The 19770-nt window shown below is 52.9% G+C and overlaps 2 protein-coding genes across 2 annotated transcripts; both read right to left on the bottom strand.

The window, feature by feature from the left end:
• Positions 1-2610: 2610 nt before the first annotated feature.
• Positions 2611-7860, bottom strand: Rin1 (Ras and Rab interactor 1). The gene is made up of 10 exons (XM_038342403.1): positions 7733-7860; positions 7407-7587; positions 7185-7299; positions 7023-7095; positions 6823-6914; positions 5959-6699; positions 5424-5729; positions 5015-5146; positions 4732-4883; positions 2611-3900 (listed from the first exon to the last, which is right to left on the bottom strand). Exons 1-10 carry the CDS (start codon positions 7813-7815, stop codon positions 3451-3453), a joined length of 2325 nt encoding a protein of 774 aa, XP_038198331.1. The 5' UTR covers positions 7816-7860; the 3' UTR covers positions 2611-3450.
• Positions 7861-8725: 865 nt separating this feature from the next.
• Brms1 (BRMS1 transcriptional repressor and anoikis regulator) lies at positions 8726-19694 on the bottom strand. The gene is made up of 10 exons (XM_038311193.2): positions 19486-19694; positions 12580-12725; positions 12391-12481; positions 12107-12234; positions 11885-11964; positions 11715-11811; positions 11097-11189; positions 10025-10089; positions 9558-9597; positions 8726-9211 (listed from the first exon to the last, which is right to left on the bottom strand). Exons 2-10 carry the CDS (start codon positions 12716-12718, stop codon positions 9204-9206), a joined length of 741 nt encoding a protein of 246 aa, XP_038167121.1. The 5' UTR covers positions 12719-12725; positions 19486-19694; the 3' UTR covers positions 8726-9203.
• Positions 19695-19770: the final 76 nt, after the last annotated feature.

The raw sequence follows: 19770 nt of genomic DNA, 5'->3' as shown, positions 1-19770 counted from the left end.
CTCTTGCCTAGCCCGTGAGGTCACCACACCCTTGCAGGGGTCTTCTCAGCAATTCAGTCTCCTCAGGGGGCCCCCAAGGGGCTGGGTGGGGGATAGGGGAATGAGGCAGTAGGAGGCCAGATATTAGGAGATTGAGATTGGAGCTCCTGTATATGCTCCAAAGTGTAAAAACGTGTGTGTGTGTGTGTGTGTGTGTGTGGTGTGTGAAGGGGGGGTTCTTTTCCAGGCCTTAGATGTAGATAAAATCATGTGTGCAGTATGTGTGTATGTGGGGGGGGGGTTTGTTTCCTGGACTTGAGTAAGAAGGAGAAGCTGTAGTCTGTCTCCAGAGCATGGATGTAGCTGTACCGAGTGATGACGTGGGTGTTGTTGGCACTTTTGCATAGGTAGGCCTGTGTCAGGAAGTCTGTCACTACAGGCCTGTGTCAACAGCTCCCATATATGTCAAGGTGGTGTTGGGTGTGCCTGTTACCCTTGGGGGTGCCTGGCACTGTAGTACCAACCGGGACAGCAGTGTCACCTAGCACTGGAATGTGGGTCAGAGAGTGCTGCTCTAAGCTGCGGGTGTGAACTGGTCATAAGACCACAGCAGGATGTTAAGGAGGGTGGGCCAGAGGGAGTCTGGATGACCGGGCTCGGGCCCAGCTGGGCCCTCCAGCCTGAACGGGGCAGCCAGGATTTCCTCACTCTACCCGACCCCCTTTCAAGTGATGCCTGACGGTCCCCGACCACCAGCAGGACAGTCTTTCCTCTGGACAGCACCTGGGGAGAGGAGCCCCTGCCCTGGGACTGAAGAGGTGTGCACAGCCCTGAGGCCGGGTTCTGCTGAGTCTTCCTGCATCCTGCTGCATGTACTTTTACAAGTGCCAGTTCCGGCACAGGCGTTGTTCTAGGTCCTTGAAGGCCTGCTGGGAAGAAGGCCAGCATGGCTCTGGCGTGCTAGTGGGGAAGACAGACAATAAACAAACTCACACAGACAACTGGGGTGACTTTAAATGACGAATGCAACATTGCCAAGCAAGGAAGTGACATGTCTGCTTTTTAAGGCACCCGAGTCGATGTCCCTGCACTACAGCAGTGGGCACTGGATGAGGCACATCTCAGAGCCTTGTCTTTTAGGACACACAAGATGGCAAGAATGGTTGAGTTCCCTGGAATGTAGTGGTCCAGTTACCCCCTAGATCACAGAACTTAGTACTCTCTACACCACAGAAACTCACACCCCCCCCCCTTTTTTTTTGAGATGGGGTCTTGCTATGTACCCAGGCTGGCTTCCACTATATAGCCATGGCCCTGAACCGATTCCTGTCTCAGCCTCCCAAGTGCTGGGATGTGCTCCCATGCCTGTCTTGGTCTGTGAAGAGTATAATTAGATGATTCTTTCTCTCTGGAAGGTGTATGTTGAGTTTTCTGTACTGTAACAAGCCACTTTCATGAAGAAGGCCTAGGCTCACAGTTTATAAAATGTAGACATTAGGAAGAGGAAAATAAGGTGGAGACACCAGTCTCAGATTGGCATATTATCACCAACCCTGCCTGGTGTGTCTTCCATTGATCCCAATCTGTGCTTGTACTGATTTGACCTCAATCGGTGTGTTATCAGACTTTAAAAAAATCCAGAGAGCAGGCAGGCCCTGGAAGTGAAGAAGCCATAGCTGGATCTACATTAAATTCTGGGAGCCCAGAATTAGAATTGAGCACACAAAGGCAGGGCCTGTGGAGGTTTTGGAGACCTGGTTCCCATGAGATCAGCTCCGTATCTTGCCCCTGGGGTTCTCAGCATCCTCTGCAGACATTCCAGGTCCTTCCCCTGGGACTGAGCGCCACACATCCTGTGTCTCATTCCCAGAAACAGCCTTCCTACCCCACCCCAGCCAGCCCACCCCAGTCCCGCCAGTTGTCAAGCTTCAGTCAGTGGACACATTTATTGAGCACCGGTGGGGTGCTCCACCCTGTACAAAGCATTAGGGGAAGGGAAGGCATATCATGGAACAAAGGGCCATATTGTTTGATATGGGCCTTCAAGCCCCAAGCAACCCTGTCTGTGCCTCTGGGTGGTAGAGAGAGGCTAAAGGAGCTGGGACCACCTTCCCCCTAGCCAGGACGTTAGAGACCAGTCGGACTTTCCCCTGCTGGGGAGAGGCATGGAAGTGGGGAAGAAAGAACATTGGTGGCCTAGTTTGGAGTCCTACACTGGCTAAATGTGGATCTGAAAGTCAGGGTCCACAGCATGTGGTCTTCGTGCTCAGAGGCCCCGGGAGCACCTCTGAGACTGCAGCCCTCATTTGTCTGGAAACAATTCTTTCCTAAGAATCTCTGACAGCAAGTGGCCTCTGCCCTGCATTTCCCAGGCTGTCAACAGCTGTCAGAGTATAAGGCCAATGACCGTCTATGCTCCGTGGCTCTTAAATTCTCTTTATCCCCACCCCTCCCACCTCCTGGAGGGGTGTCATCCTCTGCCGCTTCTTAGGCTGTGCACACCCTCTTGTGGCTGCTGGTGGCTATTACACCCCCTTGTGGCTGCTGGTGGGTATTTTCCTCTGCTCAGATTCATGGCCTCCTTCCTGCAGCCCTGGCCTTGAGGGCTGGTTTGCTAGGACATCTTGGGAATTACAAGGTGGAACCCCTCTCTCTGTTCTGGAAACTTCCCTGCTAGTGGGCATTACTTCCCAGGGTCTAATTCCCCAGAAACACTAAAGTGCCTCGGTAGGTTTCTGATCTTAAAGAGGCTGGAGCGTAAGTGCTTTCTCTCTTGTGACCTGACCTCCAGGACAATAACTATCTATGGATTGACTGGGGAAGAAGAAACGATGAGGGAGACCTGCCTGGTGGGGGCAGCTGCTCTAAGGAACAACACGGCTGCCAACACTTGTCCTTTCCTCTCTTTCCCCTGCCCAGTCTTAGCCACCAACCGTCCACGTGGGGCCTGGGTTAGCAGAGCCCTGCAGTACTCATATCCCCTCTCTGCAGCCCAGGACATTGCCTCTGGGAAGAGCCACTTGTTTGGGGACCTTTGCTATCATTCTGCCACCCCCCTCATCCCTGGAACTAGGAGAGATTGGAGCTGTTCAGGGTCTTAAAGCTCCAGCAACCCTGCCTGTGCCCATGGACAGGGGGAGAGGCAGAGAAGTCAGGAACACCCTCTCCCTGTGCTAGAGTTGGTTGTTAGATGGATTTGTCCCTCCCAGACACATTTATTCCTGTGGGCTAGGGAGAAGCAGAGGCTAGGGGCCTTGGACACAGGATTTTGGAGTCTCCTAACTCCCTTAACTTTGCCCTAGTCTTTGTGGTCAGCCCCCTGTTCCCAGCAGATGGAGTCATAAAGATCAGTTAGAGGTGGTGGCAGACACAACAGAGAACTGGGTGTGAGTGGTGAAGGAAGCTTGGCAGCTGGGAAAAGCGGATTGAGAAGCTTCTGGAGGCCCAGGTAGCCCTCCTGGCTCTTTCTGGTTACTCTTCCGCAGTCTGGTTTCCCTCTGCCTTTGGCTCCTCTGGTTGCCCATGGCCTCCTTGGACCTGGTCCTCACCTCCTTGGTCAACAGTTGTCTCAGACTCCCCCTCACTGTTTAGGCCCCCTTTCTCCTCTTCCCATGCTCCTGCCTCTGGCCTCCCACTGGTTGCCTTTGCTTTCTCTTTTGTAGCCCCCTGGGTCTCAGGCCTCTCTGACCGGCGGTAGACGAGGTAGCCAGTTGCAGGAAGCCTATGGGCCAGGGCTTCAGGGGGCAGGCGATGGTAACCCTGGTCCTTGTAGAGGAAGAGGCCGAATGCATCAGGGTGAGTCACTCGGAACTTGGTGGCACAAAGTTGGCTCAGGGTGGCAATCGAAGACCCCGGGGGCACAGCCAGGGTCTTGGAGGTACAACCTGTACTGGGGTCCTGGTAGGCTACCCGGAGGAGGTGCTGTGCAGAAGACAAGAACAGTCCTCAGCTATGCTGTTCAAGAACAGTCCTCAGCTATGCTGTTCAAGAACAGTCCTCAGCTATGCTCCAGAGCAGAAGGGACAAGGCGGGGTGGTGCACACTCATGGTAAAATGGACAGGAGCCTCGTGAGCTCTGAGGGAGGGGACACTGGGGCAGAGAGAAATGTATTTGAGCTAGTGGTATAGGTGCAAGGCCAGCCCAGAGGGAGCTTCAGAATCCTGAAAAGATGCCCAAGAGGAGTCCACTGTGTGCAGGACTCTGCTTAACTCTTCCTGGGCTAATTACCTAGAACTACCTCCAGAGTTCACCAGGGCTCCTAATCTTCATACAGCCCAGGTACCCATTTTAGAGACGAGAAAACCAAGGCACAGGAAAAACATGATAGAGCTGGGACAAATCTGGGGCCTGGCTACAAAGTCTAGATTCATAGCAAGACTGAGAAGGCTGAAGTTAAAGGGGGTGCATCCTGGCCAAGCATAAATGAAGTTCGAGGATACGAAGGTAGAGCTGTGGCTGGTTCTAGGGACCAAGAAGTTGTCACTCTTCGTGTCAGTTTCTACCTACTCATCTGTAAAATGGGGAAAACAATGGCCCTACTTCAGCGTTTCTGTGGCCATTCAAGGAGGCTGCCCAGGAGCGCACAGCCTGTCCCATGGAACACATTCCTACAGGGGCTGCTCTAATACTCAGCTGGGTCTCTATTTCTATTGTAACTTAATGCAGGGTTCGAGAAACTGTGCTGGGCGACTCTGAGCTGAGTCCCTCTGAGCAAGGCCAGTCTGGGGCCGACTTGTGGAAGGGCCCTTTACCTGGAAGCTGTGGGTGGCCGGCAGGCGGCGCTGTTCCCAGAGGGCCAAAGAGCGCTGGAGCTCCTGTGCCGGGCTGAGTGGGAGAGCGCGGGCCTGGCTCAGGCCACTCAGCAAGGCCAGGCTGGCCGAGAGGCTGGTCAGGTAGTAGCCACCTAGGATACAAGGTACATAGAATGCAGCTCAGGCTGGGATAGAGAGTCCTGCCTTCCCTTCCATGCTTACTCAGGACCTACAAGCAGCCCCGTTTCCACCCAGACGGGAAGTGAGGGGACGTCCCCCTCACCCTCTCCGGTGAGCAGGGTAGGCTCCAGGAGTTCCGACATGTACTCAGTTTCTAACAGGAGGTCAGGAAGGTCGCAATGGGCTAAGACAAGGCTCAGCAGAGGCAGGAACTCATCAGCGCCTGCATCCTCCCCTGTGGAGAAGGGAAAAGGAGGGGATTCCAGCTTCCTCAGAGACCCAAGAGCTAGGGTTCAATTCCCCTCCTAGACAGCGCCCCCTCCTCTCCCCCTGCTAGACCCCTAGATAGGACCACAGGGGAGAAAGCATCTCCTCTCTAGAGCTCCTGAGACGGAGAGTTGGGCCCCTCTGCCCTGTTTGAAGTCCTGGGATCCTGGGACCTTCTCCCTGAGAGAGGGGGCTCAGTCTCTTCTCAGAAAGAGCTGAGTTGGGGGAGGTGATGAGGGCCATACCCGCCTGGGTTTTCAGGGCTGTGTAGAGCAACTTGCAGGCCTGCAGGAGCCGCTTGATCTGGGCACTAGGTGAATAGGTGCGGAGCAGCTGAAGCAGTTTCTGGCGCACCTGTTCTGTCTCCACTGGGGAGGAGAGGTGTAGGTGGGACCCGAAGGCTCCAAGCCCCTGGGTTCGGGCCAGCTGGAAGCCCTCAGCTAGGCGGCCAAGGGAACCATCTGTGGAAAGCCGGCGCCGCAGGCGGGCAGCAAGGATGGGTCGAAGAGGCTTGAGAACAGAGCGGTGCAGGGACTTTTCCAGGACCAGTTCTGGCAGAGGAGAGTAGACAAGGTCAGGGGAAAGGGGCCTGGAAGAGCAGGAGGTAGGGAGAAGGGTGGGGGGGGGATGGAAGTCACTGTAGCAGTAGCGAGAAAGGGGCAGCGGGGTGCAGAGAAAGCAGCAGCGCATCATTAGGCACCAGCGCAAGGACGGAGATGGAAGAGGGAGGATGGAGAGCCAGGGGCTGAACCTGTGGAGGCTGGGGCTGGGGGACCTTACCCAGCCTCTCCGGTGGTAGCAGCTTCTCAGGACCCAGTTCTGCACTCAGCATGGCCCGGGCCCGGCTTAGGGCCTGGCGGATGCCCTGTAATTCCCGAGGCTCAGGACCAGCCCGAACCTGAGTCAGTAGGTCCTGCACTAGCTGGCCCACAGCTGTGTATCGGTTTTGCATCAACATTGTGGCCGCCCGTCCCACCTGCCTCTCCGGTGCCAGCAGAGAGCAGAAAGCAGAACTCATGGACCGAAGCAGAGGCCGCCGCTGCCTTGGGCGGCCCAGGCGTGGGGAGGTTGTAGGGCTTCCTGGAGAACCCTCCTCCTCTGAGCTGCTGGGGGAGCAGCAGTCCACCTCCTGGAGCGAAGGTAGGGGAGGAAGGCTAGGGCCGGAAGCACTCCCTGGCACGCGATACCCCACCGAGCTCTCCCTCTGCAGCAGCTGTCGAGAAGGCAGTCTTTCTGTTTGGCTGGAAGATGTCCCTGGCAGCACCGGGACTGGGGGAGGCGGCACAGCAGGTGGGGACAGAGGGCTGGAGGTCTCTGTGGACACACGCACTTTGAAACTTCTCTTGAATTTCTCACGTTTGGTGGGGCCCAGATCTCCTGGGAAGAGGGGGTTGAAGAAGCAGAGGGCTGCACCGGTGCCCTGATCCAGCTCTTGAGGGGAGCGGGCCTTAAGCCTGGGTATCGGTGGGGCTTCGGAAGACCTCTGCTGAACCTTGGTGTTGAGGGAGGAACTCCAGAACTCTAGCAATCAGAAACCAATGGGGGGAGGGCTCAGAGCTGGCTCAAGAGGGTGCCCGGTTGCCCTTTCTTCTCCCATTGGCCTCTATGTGTTCATCTATACAATGGGCTGCAGGGAACCCTTACCCATGCCTAGATGGGAGATGGCCTCCAACTCCTTGTGGGTGGCTGCCTGGTGAATGGCTCTGGGGAGCCGGAGTGGGAGGAGAAGAATGTCCCTAAGGTCAACAAAAGGAGCGGTCAAGAGAGTGGTGCTTAGGTGCAGGAGGTGGGCAGCACTAGGGAGCAGGACCTGTGGTCACCTGGTGCCTGACAGGCTGACTCACCTGGTATGGCAGTATGCACAGATGAGCTGGACCAGGTCCTGGAACGTGAGCTCTGAGCCCTCCAAAGAGACGCCTGAGAGACATCCGGAGTGAGGCTGTTCTCTGGGGACCTCCCTCCCCCGCCTGTCTCCAGCCCCTTCCCGCCAGGCCAGTCCCCCTCACCGCCAGGGCTCTCTTGGATATAGTGGCTGGAGACAAAAGAGGGGCCACTGGCTTCTGGCAGCCGCACACACAGAGCCTGGCACTGGCGAGTGTTAGATTTCCGTACCAGGAAGGTCTGCAAGTGAACAAGATTAGGAGGCTCAGTGCCTCCATGTTGAGGCGCTTTCTCTTCCCCTCTCCCCCGCTTGGCGGGCCAGTCCTGGCGGAAGGAGAAAGACTCACCCCTGGAGGTTCTGTCCGCAGCACGTGCAGCGCAGCTGCCGCGTTGGCCCGCAACTGTAACCACACAGGTCGGGTGATCAGCAGCCGCTCCCGCAGGCTCACAGTGCGTGCTGGTTGTTGGGACCTGCCTGCCTGTGCCCTGCTGGCGTCGGGCGTGTCATACAGTGGGTCTGGAGCTGGCCTGGGGGCAGACACCCGGGCCTGAGCAGGGGTCTGGGGTGAACGCCTCTTCCCCGTTCTGGGCTTCCCACCTATCCTGCCTTTGCCGGACCCTCTTGCCACTGCCCTTACCCTCTGCACCCGGCTGCCCTCCCAACTTCACTAACTTTTCTTTCTGTTGGTGCCCGGGAACAGAGTTCAGGTTGGCAGCTCCCAGAGGGTGTGCTCCTGTCTCCCCAGGGTCTTCCATGGCTGGGAGCTCCTTCAGCTTCTCCTGGGACTCAGGAAGAGAATCCAACCCCCAAGGCACAGGCGTGCACATTCCTGGCGGTGAGTAACACTTCCTGAAGGCGGTTCGCCCTGTCACACCCCGCCAGTTAACTCTTGTATGTCCACTCCCTGTGGCCAGTGTCTCCCTCTTCTATTCCAGACTCGGCCTTGAATGGCAGGGACCTCCTTCATGTTCCTATCACTATTAGGGTCCTAGCTGTGGGAGGACCGCTTCTATACAGTGCTTCCCATAAGCCTCCCCACACTGTACAAGGTAGGGAGGAGTTAAGCAAGGCAGACCAAGTTCCCATAGGCCCAAGACTCACCCCTTGGGTCACCTTAAGAAGTCTGCGGTCACTTGCTCATCTGTTCCTGCCTTCGAGAGGGTCGGCCTTGTGGGAGAGCACCCCCTACTGGTCGCAGATGACTCATTCCTGAACCTAACTTTGGTTTTGTGATTCCAGGTTGCTATGGAGAAAGGATGCTGTGTCTCCATGGAAACTAAACCTTTTGCTTAACTGAGGTTCTGGGGGTGGTTCTGACACTCACTGCTAACCAGGGGGAGTATGGCTGTGAGGTCGTCAGCACATGGTGCTGCTGCTAGCTGCCTCCCACACACAGGCTCTTGTTAGCCTGCCTTGCCAATCTGCCAAGTGACTGTGGCAGGTACAGACATGACCCGGTCCCCAGGCACGTGCATCCCCTCACTACTCAAGGCCATGTGCTCCGCTTGTTCACCTGTGCCACGTGTAGCTTCCAGTTCTGGGCCCAGATTCTTTACTAAGTCATAATATCCCAAACTCCAGGGACCCCAGAAGAGCCTGTCTCAGGCGTTCCTCATAAAAGCCTTGATCCCATTATAAGATAACAGCAGACACACACCAGTCAAGTCAAGGTCCCAGGATAAGTTTTATTCCAGTCTTTGGAATCTGGGAGGCAGACACCAGGAATGGCCCTGAGAAAGTCTGGGAAGCTGTCATCTCCAACGACAGCCAGGATGGGCAAGACCCCAACATAATGTTTCTGGCTCTAGAGTTCCTCCTGCAGTGGAGCCCAGCTCCTGGCTCGGTGGCTAGGGGGCAGGGTTGAAAGTCAGGAGGGTTGCTGCTTTGGAAGAAGCCCATTTTCTTTGTTGGGGACGCTGAGGAAGTTACTCTTTGGGACGGGGAAATGGTGGCTGGTCAGGGTCACCAGGTCACCACCAGGCCAGGTCAGCTTCAGGGCCACAGCTATGCCAATCCCACGGAGAACAGAGGTTGGGACAGCAGCAACACTGGAGAGCTACTAGGCAACCCCTGCCTTTGCAGGAAGTGTTAGTCCCGTGTGAGGTACCAGCTGCTCCAAGGACCCTCTGAGTGTGAACACGGGTCAGGGTCCTGGGGGCACAAGGAAAACGCACTGAAAGGACATTGAATCCGGAGAACAACCACCACTTCCTGAAGGGAGACTTCCCTCACCACAGGGTTTCTTTCTCCTGCCCTCGCTGAGCCATCCTGCCAGGTGGCTCCAATCCACCTTGATCTTTCTGTGGTACTGAGCCTAGGACCAGGGTATTAGCCATGCTAGGCAAGCACTCTACCACTGGGCCCTCCATGCCACCTTTACATGTCCTTGTTCCATCAGCCAGAGCTTCCCCAGCTGGTTCCTACTCCCCAAACTCCTACAAAACCCTCAAAGTGAGATCAAACTACAGATTCTGAGGGCCGCCTCGCTGGTTCTTACCATCCGCTTTCCTCTTCTGAGGGGACACTGCTGCCCTGGCCTGGGTGGAGAGAAGAAAGGCCCTGTAGAGTCCACTTCAACCTGCTGACACTACCCACCACAGCCCAGGGTCAAAGCTGCTGAGAAAAGCTGCATGAAGTATAAAAACTTTCAACACCAAGCTCCGAGGCATCTCTTCTCAGGAGATGAGCAGTCGAGCAGCCTCCCCTCTCCTTTCAGCAAAGCTGCCTGGAACAGGGGCTAACACGAACACATCCTTTCCTCAGCCAGTCTTTAGGCAGGAGGACTACAAGCTACCACAAAGTTGGGGCACCAGGCTAAGGCAGACATTGCTGAGGGGCAAGCAGAAAACTGCCCGGCTACCCTCAGATACCAGAGTTGACACCGTGTGTGTGTGTGTGTGTGTGTGTCAGTAGCACGGGGAAGCGTGTGTGTGGCAGAGTAGCATGGGGGAGCAGGGGGCCTACCTTTTTGATGGCCGTCCAGTCCTCCAGGATGTCGATTTCCTGCAACATGTATACGATGTATGGGCCTGCATAGTGGTCAAGGATGAAAACAGGAGACAGCAACAAAGCTCCACTAGACGGCCACAGGTGGCAGTGCCACCCGCCCACTGCTTAAGAGAGGTGGTACATGGATAGCATGGAGGGGGTGCCAGGAGCTTTGTTTTTTTTGAGACATGGTCTATGTAGCTGTGGCTAGCTTGAACTCAGAGATCCGCCTGCCTCTGCCTCCTGAGTACTGGGATTAAAGGTGTGTGCCACTAAACTCAGCAAGACCTTGGGTTTAATCCAAGTTCCACCTTCTGCCTCAGGGATCTGTTCTTGGTGAGTGTGGGGACCATGCTGGGCAAGAATCCTTACCCATTTTCCTTTTTCCAGATCAGCTGACCAAGGCCCATCCCATCCTGCCCAGCTCCTCCTGTTTTGTCTGGTTCTGTCAGGAACTGGCTCACTGGACCCTTCCTTACCTAAAGGTGGATCCTGGCCTCTTCCTCCTGATAGCACTGTGCTCAGTATCTGAAATCTACCTTTACCCACAAAGGTTCAATAAAGCCTCCATCCCGCAACGGTCCCAGGGCTGACACTGAACGTGGAAGACCCCAGCTCAGTGCTGTGCTGCGCAGCACAGGATGCTCAGTACAGAAGAGAACACATGCACAGGGCTGGGGGAATAGACCAGGAGAGACTTGAGAGAGAGCATCTGACATGACACCACTGTGCCAACAAGCAATAGCTCCAGAAGGGTTAAGCAAGGCCTCGACAGCATAGGGCTACCCTAGGACATTTGAGGGAAAGACAGAAGGCTTCAGAGGTTGATCCTTACTCAGGGAATTACTAGGAGTCAGTGAGCTGAGTGTTCTGCTTCTTTGGGGTCCACTGAGCTGAGGACCTAGGATGCGGAAGAAAATCCTGACAGCTGGACATTGCATGTGACACCAGATGACCATGAATGTTTCTAGAGTGACTGTCCCACACTTCCTGAGTCCAGGGCTGCCTTGTTCTGCCCAGGTTCAGGCAGCCTTGAGTGGAAGGATACCAGAAACGAGAGGTGCCTTCTTCCTCTTGCCGGGTGGCAGTGAGTCCCAGGTCCTGGAGCCGCCTCTGGCGTGCAGCCTGTCATCCCACCACTCTGTGCCCAGAGAGTCGGGGTTAGGACAGTGATGCACAGAGAACTCCCACCATCCATGTGGCTTTACCATGGACCAGCCTGGCCTCCCTTTTCCCCATTACCTCCAGGGCAGTGGTCCCAACCTTGGGCTTGAGGCTGGCAGCCTCTGGGGGCCACTTGGTTTCTGACTGCACACTAGTGCGGGCCTGGGAAAGTGACACTGCCCTTCGTGGGTAAACCTCAGTTTTCCACTCAGGACACAGGATGAAGGGCATTCCTGGACCCCATGTCAAACAGATGCCACCGTTATGGAGAGGACTGTGGTTTTTATATATGCATCCATGTGACAGTTGGCTACCTCCCATGGAGGCAGGGAGGGGACCCACTCTGCTTGAGTCCCCGCTATATGTGAAATACTGAGGTAAATCCTGTCCTGAAGTCTCACTCGGTCCTCACAGGAAGTGGGCTGTTAGACTTCCTTTATGCAGCCTGGGAAGCTGAGCTCCAAAGAGGGGGAAGGCAGCGCTGCACTGGGCCCTGGCTCACCAGAGCTAATGTCCAGGCTCTGGCGGTCCTCCTCCAGCCTCTGGATCCGCTCCTGCAGCTCCCCAAGCAGCGTGTCATACAGCAGCAGTTTCTCACTCTGGGGGGGAGAGGCGCTCAGCAGGGCACTTGCTGGACTCGGGCTCCCTCCCAGAGGCCCACATGCCGCTCACCTCTAGGTGTTGTTTGGCTCCCTGGAGTTCACACTCGTATTTATTCCTGATTACATCCATACAGAAGCCCTTGTAGATTCCTACAAAGGGGGAGAGATCTGCTTGGCTGGGGGCCCTAATGCCCCCCAAAGCAGATCCATAAGAACAAGGAGAAGCAGGGCAGGGACAAAAGTGGCAGGTGACAGAAAACTGTGGCTTTGGGAGGGCAGGATGGCTACGGACCTGCCACCTGAATGCGGATCTTTAGGCTCTGTTGCAGCCCTCCAAGAGGCTCTGTATATTCTGGGGCTCTCTCAGCCCCCACTTCCTCTAGTCTTAAGCGCAGCTGGCTCAGCCGTTCCCTGAATAACCTGAAGGTAAAAAGGCAGCTGTGCACACTGGCTTTTCCAGTGATCACCTGCCCTCAAGCACGTGCCTTCCAGACACCTACTCCTGTTTTGTGGCCCATCACTGTGGCACCTGCACCCCGCTGCCCAGAGGCCGACCCCCGAGACTCCCAAGCTCACTTCTCCTTCAGCTCTGAGAACTGCTTTTCCAGGTCCAGCATCTCACTGACACACTCACTGCGGCGCCGCTCATAGTCCTCGTCGTCCATCTCTGAGGGAGAGGCTGATTAGTGCTGCTTCTGCAGAGGGGCTGCTGCCCTTGTGTGCACGTGTGTGCACATGTGTGTGTGACACACGGCAGGGGCTCACCTGAGCTCTCCTCCTCTGACTCCGTCTGACTGCCGCTCCGCTCCTCTTCACTTTCTTCCGCCTCCCCATTCATCTCAGCTGCTGAGTCGCCTTCTGCCTCCATCTCTTCCGCTTCTTTGCCTGGAGGCTGGACGGGCATCTGGGCTCTGGGAGAGGGAGCATGGGCCATCACTCACCACTGCCCACTACCAGAGCAGTCAAACAGGGAGCTGACCAAGCAGAAGCCTTGAGTGAAATAAGGGGAAGGGACTGTTGCTACCACACTGAACATGTACTTGGTGGAATTTGCTCCTCTTACAAAACCTAGTACCCGGGAGTATGGCCAAGGGTAAAGCCTCAATGGGAAAAGTTTCCCATTGCTGATGGCACTGAACCCAAGCTTCTTACTGGGTCCTACAAGACCCTTCATGGGAGCCGGGCGGTGGTGGCGCACGCCTTTAATCCCAGCACTCGGGAGGCAGAGGCAGGCGGATCTCTGTGAGTTCGAGACCAGCCTGGTCTACAAGAGCTAGTTCTAGGACAGGCTCTAAAAAAGGTGCAGAGAAACCCTGTCTCGAAAAACCGAAAAAAAAAAAAAAAAAGACCCTTCATGGACTGGACTTCACTGAATGGCCAGTTCTTACATCCTACCCCATTTTGTTTTGTCCATGTAATTGCTCTGCCTACAATGTCTTCAGCTTTTCTTCCCAGTACTGTCCACAATTCTCTAGTCTTTCCCTACGTTCCAGATCAAATTCTGTCACCTGCTTCTTCAGTGCTCAGCGTCTCCTTCTCCCTACCCATCTTCAGCTCCTTTCTGGCCCATATTGAAAGCTTAATCTGCAATGAAATAGTGTTTAGAGGAAAAGCAAAAGACCCAGGATAGCCAAAACAATCCTGGACAATAAAAGAACTTCTGGAGGCATCACAATCCCTGACTTCAAACTCTACTACAGAGCTACAGTACTGAAAACAGCCTGGTACTGGCATAAGAACAGACAGGAGGACCAATGGAACCAAATAGAAGACCCGGATATTAATCCACAAATCTTTGAATACCTGATCTTTGATAAAGAAGCAAAAAATACCAAATGAAAAAAGAAAGCATATTTAGCAAGTGGTGCTGGCATAACTGGATATCAACATGTAGAAGAATGAAAATAGACCCATATCTATCACCATGCACAAAACTCAAGTCCAAATGCATCAAAGACCTCAACATAAAGCCAGCCACACTGGACCTTATAGAAGAGAAAGTGGGAAGTACACTTGAACGCATTGGCACAGGGAACCACTTCCTAAATACAATCCCAGCAGCACAGACACTGAGAGAAACAATTAATAAATGGGATCTCCTGAAACTGAAAAGCTTCTGTAAAGCAAAGGACACGGTCAACAAGACAAAACGACAGGCTACAGAATGGGAAAAGATCTTCACTAACCCCACATCAGACAGAAGTTTGAGCTCCAAAATATACAAAGAACTCAAGAAATTGGACACCAAAAGATCACATAAGCCAATAAAGAAATGGAGTACAGATCTAAACAGAGAACTCTCAACAGAGGAATCTAAAATGGCTGAAAGACACTTAAGGAAATGTTCAACATCCTAGTCATCAGAGAAATGCAAATCAAAACAACTCTAAGATTCCATCTAACACCTGCAAGAATGCCAAGATCAAAAACACTGATGACAACTTATGCTGGAGAGGTTGTGGGGAAAAGGGAACACTTCTGCATTGCTGGTGGGAACGCAAGCTGGTACAACCAGCTTTGGATGTCAAGTGTGGTGATTTCTCAGAAAATTAGGAAACACCCTTCCTACAGACCCAATAATACCACTTTTGGGTATATATCCAAAGGATGCTCAATGTGCCACAAGGACATGTACTCAACCATGTTAATGGCAGCTTTGTTTATCATAGCCAGAACCTGGAAACAATCTAAATGCCCCTTGACTGAGAATGGATAAGGAAAATGTGGTACATTTACACAATGGAGTACTACACAGCAGAAAAAAAATAAGGACAGCTTGAATTTTGCAGGAAAATGGATGGAGCTAGAAAACATCATTTTGAGTGAGGTAACCCAGACACAGAAAGACAATTATCACATGTACTCACTCATAGGTAGTTTTTCAACATAAAGCAAAGAAAGCCAGCCTACAAACCACAATCCCAGAGAACTTAGACAACAATGAGGACACTAAGAGAGACTTACATAGATCTAATCTACATGGGAAGTAGAAAGTAGGAAAAAAACAAGATCTCCTGAGTAAATTGGGAGCATGGGGACCTTGGGGGAGGATTGAAGGGGGAAGGGGAAAAGGCAGGGAGGGGAGCAGAGAAAAATGTAGAGCTCAATAAATATCAATAAAAAAAAAAAAAGAAAAAAGCCGGGCGGTGGTGGCGCACGCCTTTAATCCCAGCACTCGGGAGGCAGAGGCAGGCGGATCTCTGTGAGTTCGAGACCAGCCTGGTCTACAAGAGCTAGCTCCAGGACAGGCTCTAAAGCCGCAGAGAAACCCTGTCTCGAAAAAACAAAAAAAAAAAAAAAAAAACAAAAAAAAAAAAGAAAAAAAAAAAAGTGTTTAGGGGCTGGAGAGATGGCTCAGAGGTTAAGAGCACTGACTGCTCTTCTAGAGGTCCTGAGTTCAATTCCCAGAAACCACATGGTGGCTCACAACCATCTATAATGAGATCTGGTGCCCTCTTCTGGCATACAAGCATACAGGGAAGGAATGTTGTATACATAATAAATAAAAAAATCTTTAAAAAAAATAGTGCTGCAGAGAAACTCTGTCTCGAAAACCCCCCAAAAAATAAATAAAATAAAAAAATAAAAAAAATAGTGTTTAGAGACGAGACCTTCAGGGTTTTCCTTGTTATTCATTTAATATTCATACACGCCATGAAGCGTGTGTACAGGACAGAGTGCAGTGTACAGGAACCACACACGCATGGAGCGTGTGTACAGGACAGAGTGCAGTGTACAGGAACCACACACGCATGGAGCGTGTGGAGGTCAGAGGGCAGCGTGTAGGAGTCAGCTCTCTCCTTCCGCCATCAACGCTGGACATAGGTGACAGTTGCCTTACCTGCTGCACCATTTGGTTAGCCCAAGGTGGGACCTTTGTAAGGTGACTAGGTCCACCCTCAACGTACTGATGCCTGTTCAGCAGGAGATTCCTGGTAAGATTTGGGTCTCTCCTCCCTACCTTCTGAAATGAGCTACTCCAGCAAAAAGGTTCCTGCCAGACACGGGCTCCTCAGACCTAGGACTCTGAGAAATTTTTAATTTATACGTATGAGTGTTTTGAACTGTCTTTGTACCATGTGTGCGCAGTGCTTGTGAAGGAAGCATAGGATCCCTTAGAACTGGAGTTACAGATATGTAACTGAGCTGCCGTGTGGGGGCTGGGAATAAAACCTGGGTCCACGGAAAGACCAGCCCATGCCCTAATTGCTAAGCCATTACCTCTCCAGGGCACCAACACCATTTTAGAAAATTTCTGATACTGGGGATTAAAAACTAATTTTTTTTTCTCAAGACAGGGTTTCTCTGTGTAGCCCTGGCTGTTCTGGAGCTCACTCTGTATATATGAAGCTGGTCTAGAACTCCACCTGTCTCTACCTCTTGAGTGTTGAGACTAAAGGCGTGAACCACCATCATCCAGTTAAACTCAGTTTCTTTTTTTTCCCCTTTGGTCCTCCCCCACCTCTTTTTTTCTTCCAGGCAGGGTTTCTCTATGCAATGGTGCTGGTTATCCTAGAACTTGGCCTCAAACTCACAGAGACCCTGCCTCTGCCTCATGAGTGCTGGGATTAAAGGCGTGCGCACAACTGCTGGCTTAAACTCAAGATTCTTAAGCAGATGGGAAGACAGCGCTTCACTACTGAGCTGCGTCCCCAGCGTCTCTTGAGCATTAGTCTTACCAAGTTGCCCAGACCAGCAGCCCCTCGGCTTCCCAAACAGCTGGTGCTACAGGGTTACAGGCTTGTTCCACTGCACCCAGTCAAACTCCTCTCCATTATACATTACCCCAGTCTCAAGTCAAAGGCTGGGGGTTGTGACCTGGGTTCTTATGAGCGCCGAGCCCTAACTCAACTGAACAGTATCCCGAGTTCCTTATGGCCCTGGACAGAAAGAACCTTCCTAGGTAGAAGTTCAGATCGGCTCAGGCTCTTCCTACCACTAAGAAAAGCAGAGCTGGGTGGTGGCGCACGCCTTTAGTCCCGGCACTCAGGAGGCAGAGGTGGAGAGATCTTTGGGTTCAAGGCCAGCCTGGTCTACAGATGATTTCCAGAACAGCCAAGACTACACAGAGAAACCCTGTCTTGGGGGTGGGGAGACCTAGAAGCCAAAAAAGGTAGAAGTCTCAGCAAGTTGTTAGCATGCACGGGTTTTGAGCTCAATTCCCAATATTAGAAAGAAAAAAATAAAAAAGAGAACCTGATGTGATACAGATGTGCAACCCTGGCCCCAGAGGCTGACGCAGGAGGTCTGCTAGCTCTAAGCCATCCTGGGTTAGCTAGTGACACACACTCTGCCTTAAAACAAAAACAAGGGGCTGGAGAGATAGCTCAGTGGTTAAGAACACTGGCTGCTCTTGCAGAGGACCTGGGTTCAGTTCCAAGCACCTACCAGACAGCTCACAACTGTCTGTAACTCCAGTTCCAGGGCATTTGACTCTCACACCAATGAACATAAATTAATAATAATAAATTAAATTTAAGTTTAATTTATTATTAAAATAAAAAATAAACAAAAGCAGTGTCTGGGGGTGGAGTTCAGTGGTAGAGTCTCTGCTTACAGAGACAACTGGACTATATCCTCTGCCTTGTGGAAAAAAAAAAAATAGAGCCAGGTGTGGTGGTACAGGCCTGTTATCTTAGTCCTCAGGAGGCAGAGGCAGGATTGCTACACATTCAAGCCCAGCCTGGTATACAGAGTGAGCTTCAAGCTGGCAATAGCTGGAGAGGCGATGTCAAAAGCCCCAAATACGTAAGGTGGTAAACGAATGAATGCATATGAAACTTGGCCCATCGTAGTAACTTCTATACTTCTCCGGGCTTCATACAACTTGCTCTTCTGACTTCTACCTCCTACTCTTCTGCTGTTTGGGTACCCAGCACTCACACTGAAACTAGTCCGGCAGAATTAGACTGCAACTTCCTTGTGGCAACTGCCAGCATTTTTCAGTGCTTGCCTTAGGTGGCCTTTCATTAACATTAAACACTGCTAAGCCTTCCCTCTCTCCCCCCTTATATTTACTAAGCTAGGTACCAAACAGTCACACTGTAACAGACAGTCTTTGGCCTCAAGGAAATGACAAGTTCCTGGGAGAGAAGGCGAAGAAACAGACCTTTATAACGGTGTGAAGAGTCAAAACGAGAGTGTTATGGGAGAGGTGTCTAGACAGGATCTGGAGCTTGCCGCAGCAGTGACAGCTTCCAGAGGAAGAGAGACTAGGTGGGGGCTGGGCAGACAGAAGGGAAGAACAAATACAAAGACCTAGAAATGAGAAAAGGGACGAGGGACATGGGCATGTAGCTCCCGCTAGACCCAGGCTTCAGGAACTGGTTATCTATAGGGTGAGTTGTGCAGAGATTAGTCAGGCAGAAACGTGAGAAGGGGTCTGTGATGGAACGCCTAAGGTCAACAAAAAAAAGAGGGACAGGAGAAACCGCTGCAGAAATAGACCGACAAAGCTCAAAGTCAGGGAGCTGAAGAGATTTCAGAATGAAGGAGATGTGAGAGACTGATGCTGCCAGACCACCTGGGAGATAAGGCATCCTGGAGGCAGCTGCTCTCTCTGCCGAGAGGGGGCATCAATTCCATGCGGATGGTATTCCTACATCCCAGGCTGCTGCTCTATGAGTCTTCCCGGTGGGGTGGACCACACTCCCTCCTCCCGGGCCCCAGAAAGCTTTCTGGCTCTCCATTTCCTAGTCTCCCATTTTCATGTCCATCCACGTGGCGAATATGGAAGCCTCACCAGGGCAGGAGCTGCACCACTGTCTTATTCACCCAGGGCAATCCCAGCTCACCTGATGACCAGAGCTCTCTAAACACCAATTAAACAAAAGAAACCTTTGCAGTGCAGGAATTGGCTTTTACTTCTTTTCTTCATGGTAACCCTACTTACAGCGGTGGCTACCCATTCAACTAATTATAGTGAAGGGCCTGTAGCATTTCCTCCTGCTCTGAAAACCCAGGTCTCCAAATCAGCCTGACCGGTCCCCTTCTCTGGTCTCAGATCCCCGCGCTGCCAATCCCTTTTCACTGTTAAGTGTATGTCCTTTCTTAGATGCAGCGTCAAGTCTTAAAGATATCCTTCTCTCAGCTGACTCTGATTCTGACTTCGTTGAATGAAGTCATAACCGTCTCTCCTTAACCCAGGTACAAACAGGGCGGATATACCATTGCCGAAGGTCGTAAAGAAGTGGAAGAGGAACACTGTAAAGAGCGCGGTGCATATGCAATTTCTCTTTTTTTTTTTTTTTTTTTTTTGGTTTTTCGAGACAGGGTTTCTCTGCAGCTTTTTTTAGAGCCTGTCCTGGACCTAGCTCTTGTAGACCAGGCTGGCCTCGAACTCACAGAGATCCGCCTGCCTCTGCCTCCCGAGTGCTGGGATTAAAGGCGTGCGCCACCACCGCCCGGCTGCAATTTCTCTTTACAGACGTCTAAGTACCTCCAGAGCAAGCCTCCAGGAAGGGCAGACTCCTCCCTACAGACGCAGAGAACAAACACAGCTTCTCTGCGGCGTTCCGGGAGCATCCAGCCACGATCCACCCTCACTCTCACCGGCGCTGGCCAGGAAACCGCGGGCTCCCCTAAGGCCAGCGCGCGAGCCGGACCGGTTAAGTCTCCGCTTTGGTTCCGACCCGGGAAGCCGAACCTAGCGCCAGGCATGACCATACGCACCGTAGGGGCTGGGGTCTCGGGCCTCACGTCCGAGACTCCCCGAGAGCTGTCTGACCGGGTGGAAACGCCGCCGCCGCTGGCCTCAGGGACGGAGCTGCTCAGGTCTCCGTTTCTCCAGGAGGTGCCGACGCTTCCGTGTGCGTCATCAGGAGGCGCCCTTGGCGGAGCTTACTATTGAGCCACTGGAGTTCAGGCATGCCGGGATACCGCGGGCGGGTCTCCATAGCAACCGGCCCACTGTCTCCCAGGCCTCCAGCCTGCCCGAGCATCGTGGTCTGTGGCCTA

The sequence above is a fragment of the Arvicola amphibius genome, chromosome 1 (genome assembly GCF_903992535.2).
Source record: "Arvicola amphibius chromosome 1, mArvAmp1.2, whole genome shotgun sequence".
Lineage (NCBI taxonomy): Eukaryota > Metazoa > Chordata > Mammalia > Rodentia > Cricetidae > Arvicola > Arvicola amphibius.
The sequence above is the reverse complement of the archived record's forward strand: the minus strand, read 5'-3'. Positions and strand labels throughout refer to the sequence as shown.

Excerpts from the sequence above, each read along its gene's own strand:
- Rin1 (XM_038342403.1), bottom strand. The coding sequence starts at position 7,815 with ATGGAAGACCCTGGGGAGACAGGAGCACACCCTCTGGGAGCTGCCAAC. Across the intron at positions 6,915-7,022 it reads TGTGCATACTGCCATACCAG|GGACATTCTTCTCCTCCCAC; the intron begins GTGAGTCAGCCT and ends TGTTGACCTTAG. Across the intron at positions 4,884-5,014 it reads TACCCTGCTCACCGGAGAGG|GTGGCTACTACCTGACCAGC; the intron begins GTGAGGGGGACG and ends CTTGTATCCTAG.
- Brms1 (XM_038311193.2), bottom strand. The coding sequence starts at position 12,718 with ATGCCCGTCCAGCCTCCAGGCAAAGAAGCGGAAGAGATGGAGGCAGAA. Across the intron at positions 12,235-12,390 it reads TTCTCAGAGCTGAAGGAGAA|GTTATTCAGGGAACGGCTGA; the intron begins GTGAGCTTGGGA and ends TTTTACCTTCAG. Across the intron at positions 11,965-12,106 it reads GATCCGCATTCAGGTGGCAG|GAATCTACAAGGGCTTCTGT; the intron begins GTCCGTAGCCAT and ends CCCCCTTTGTAG.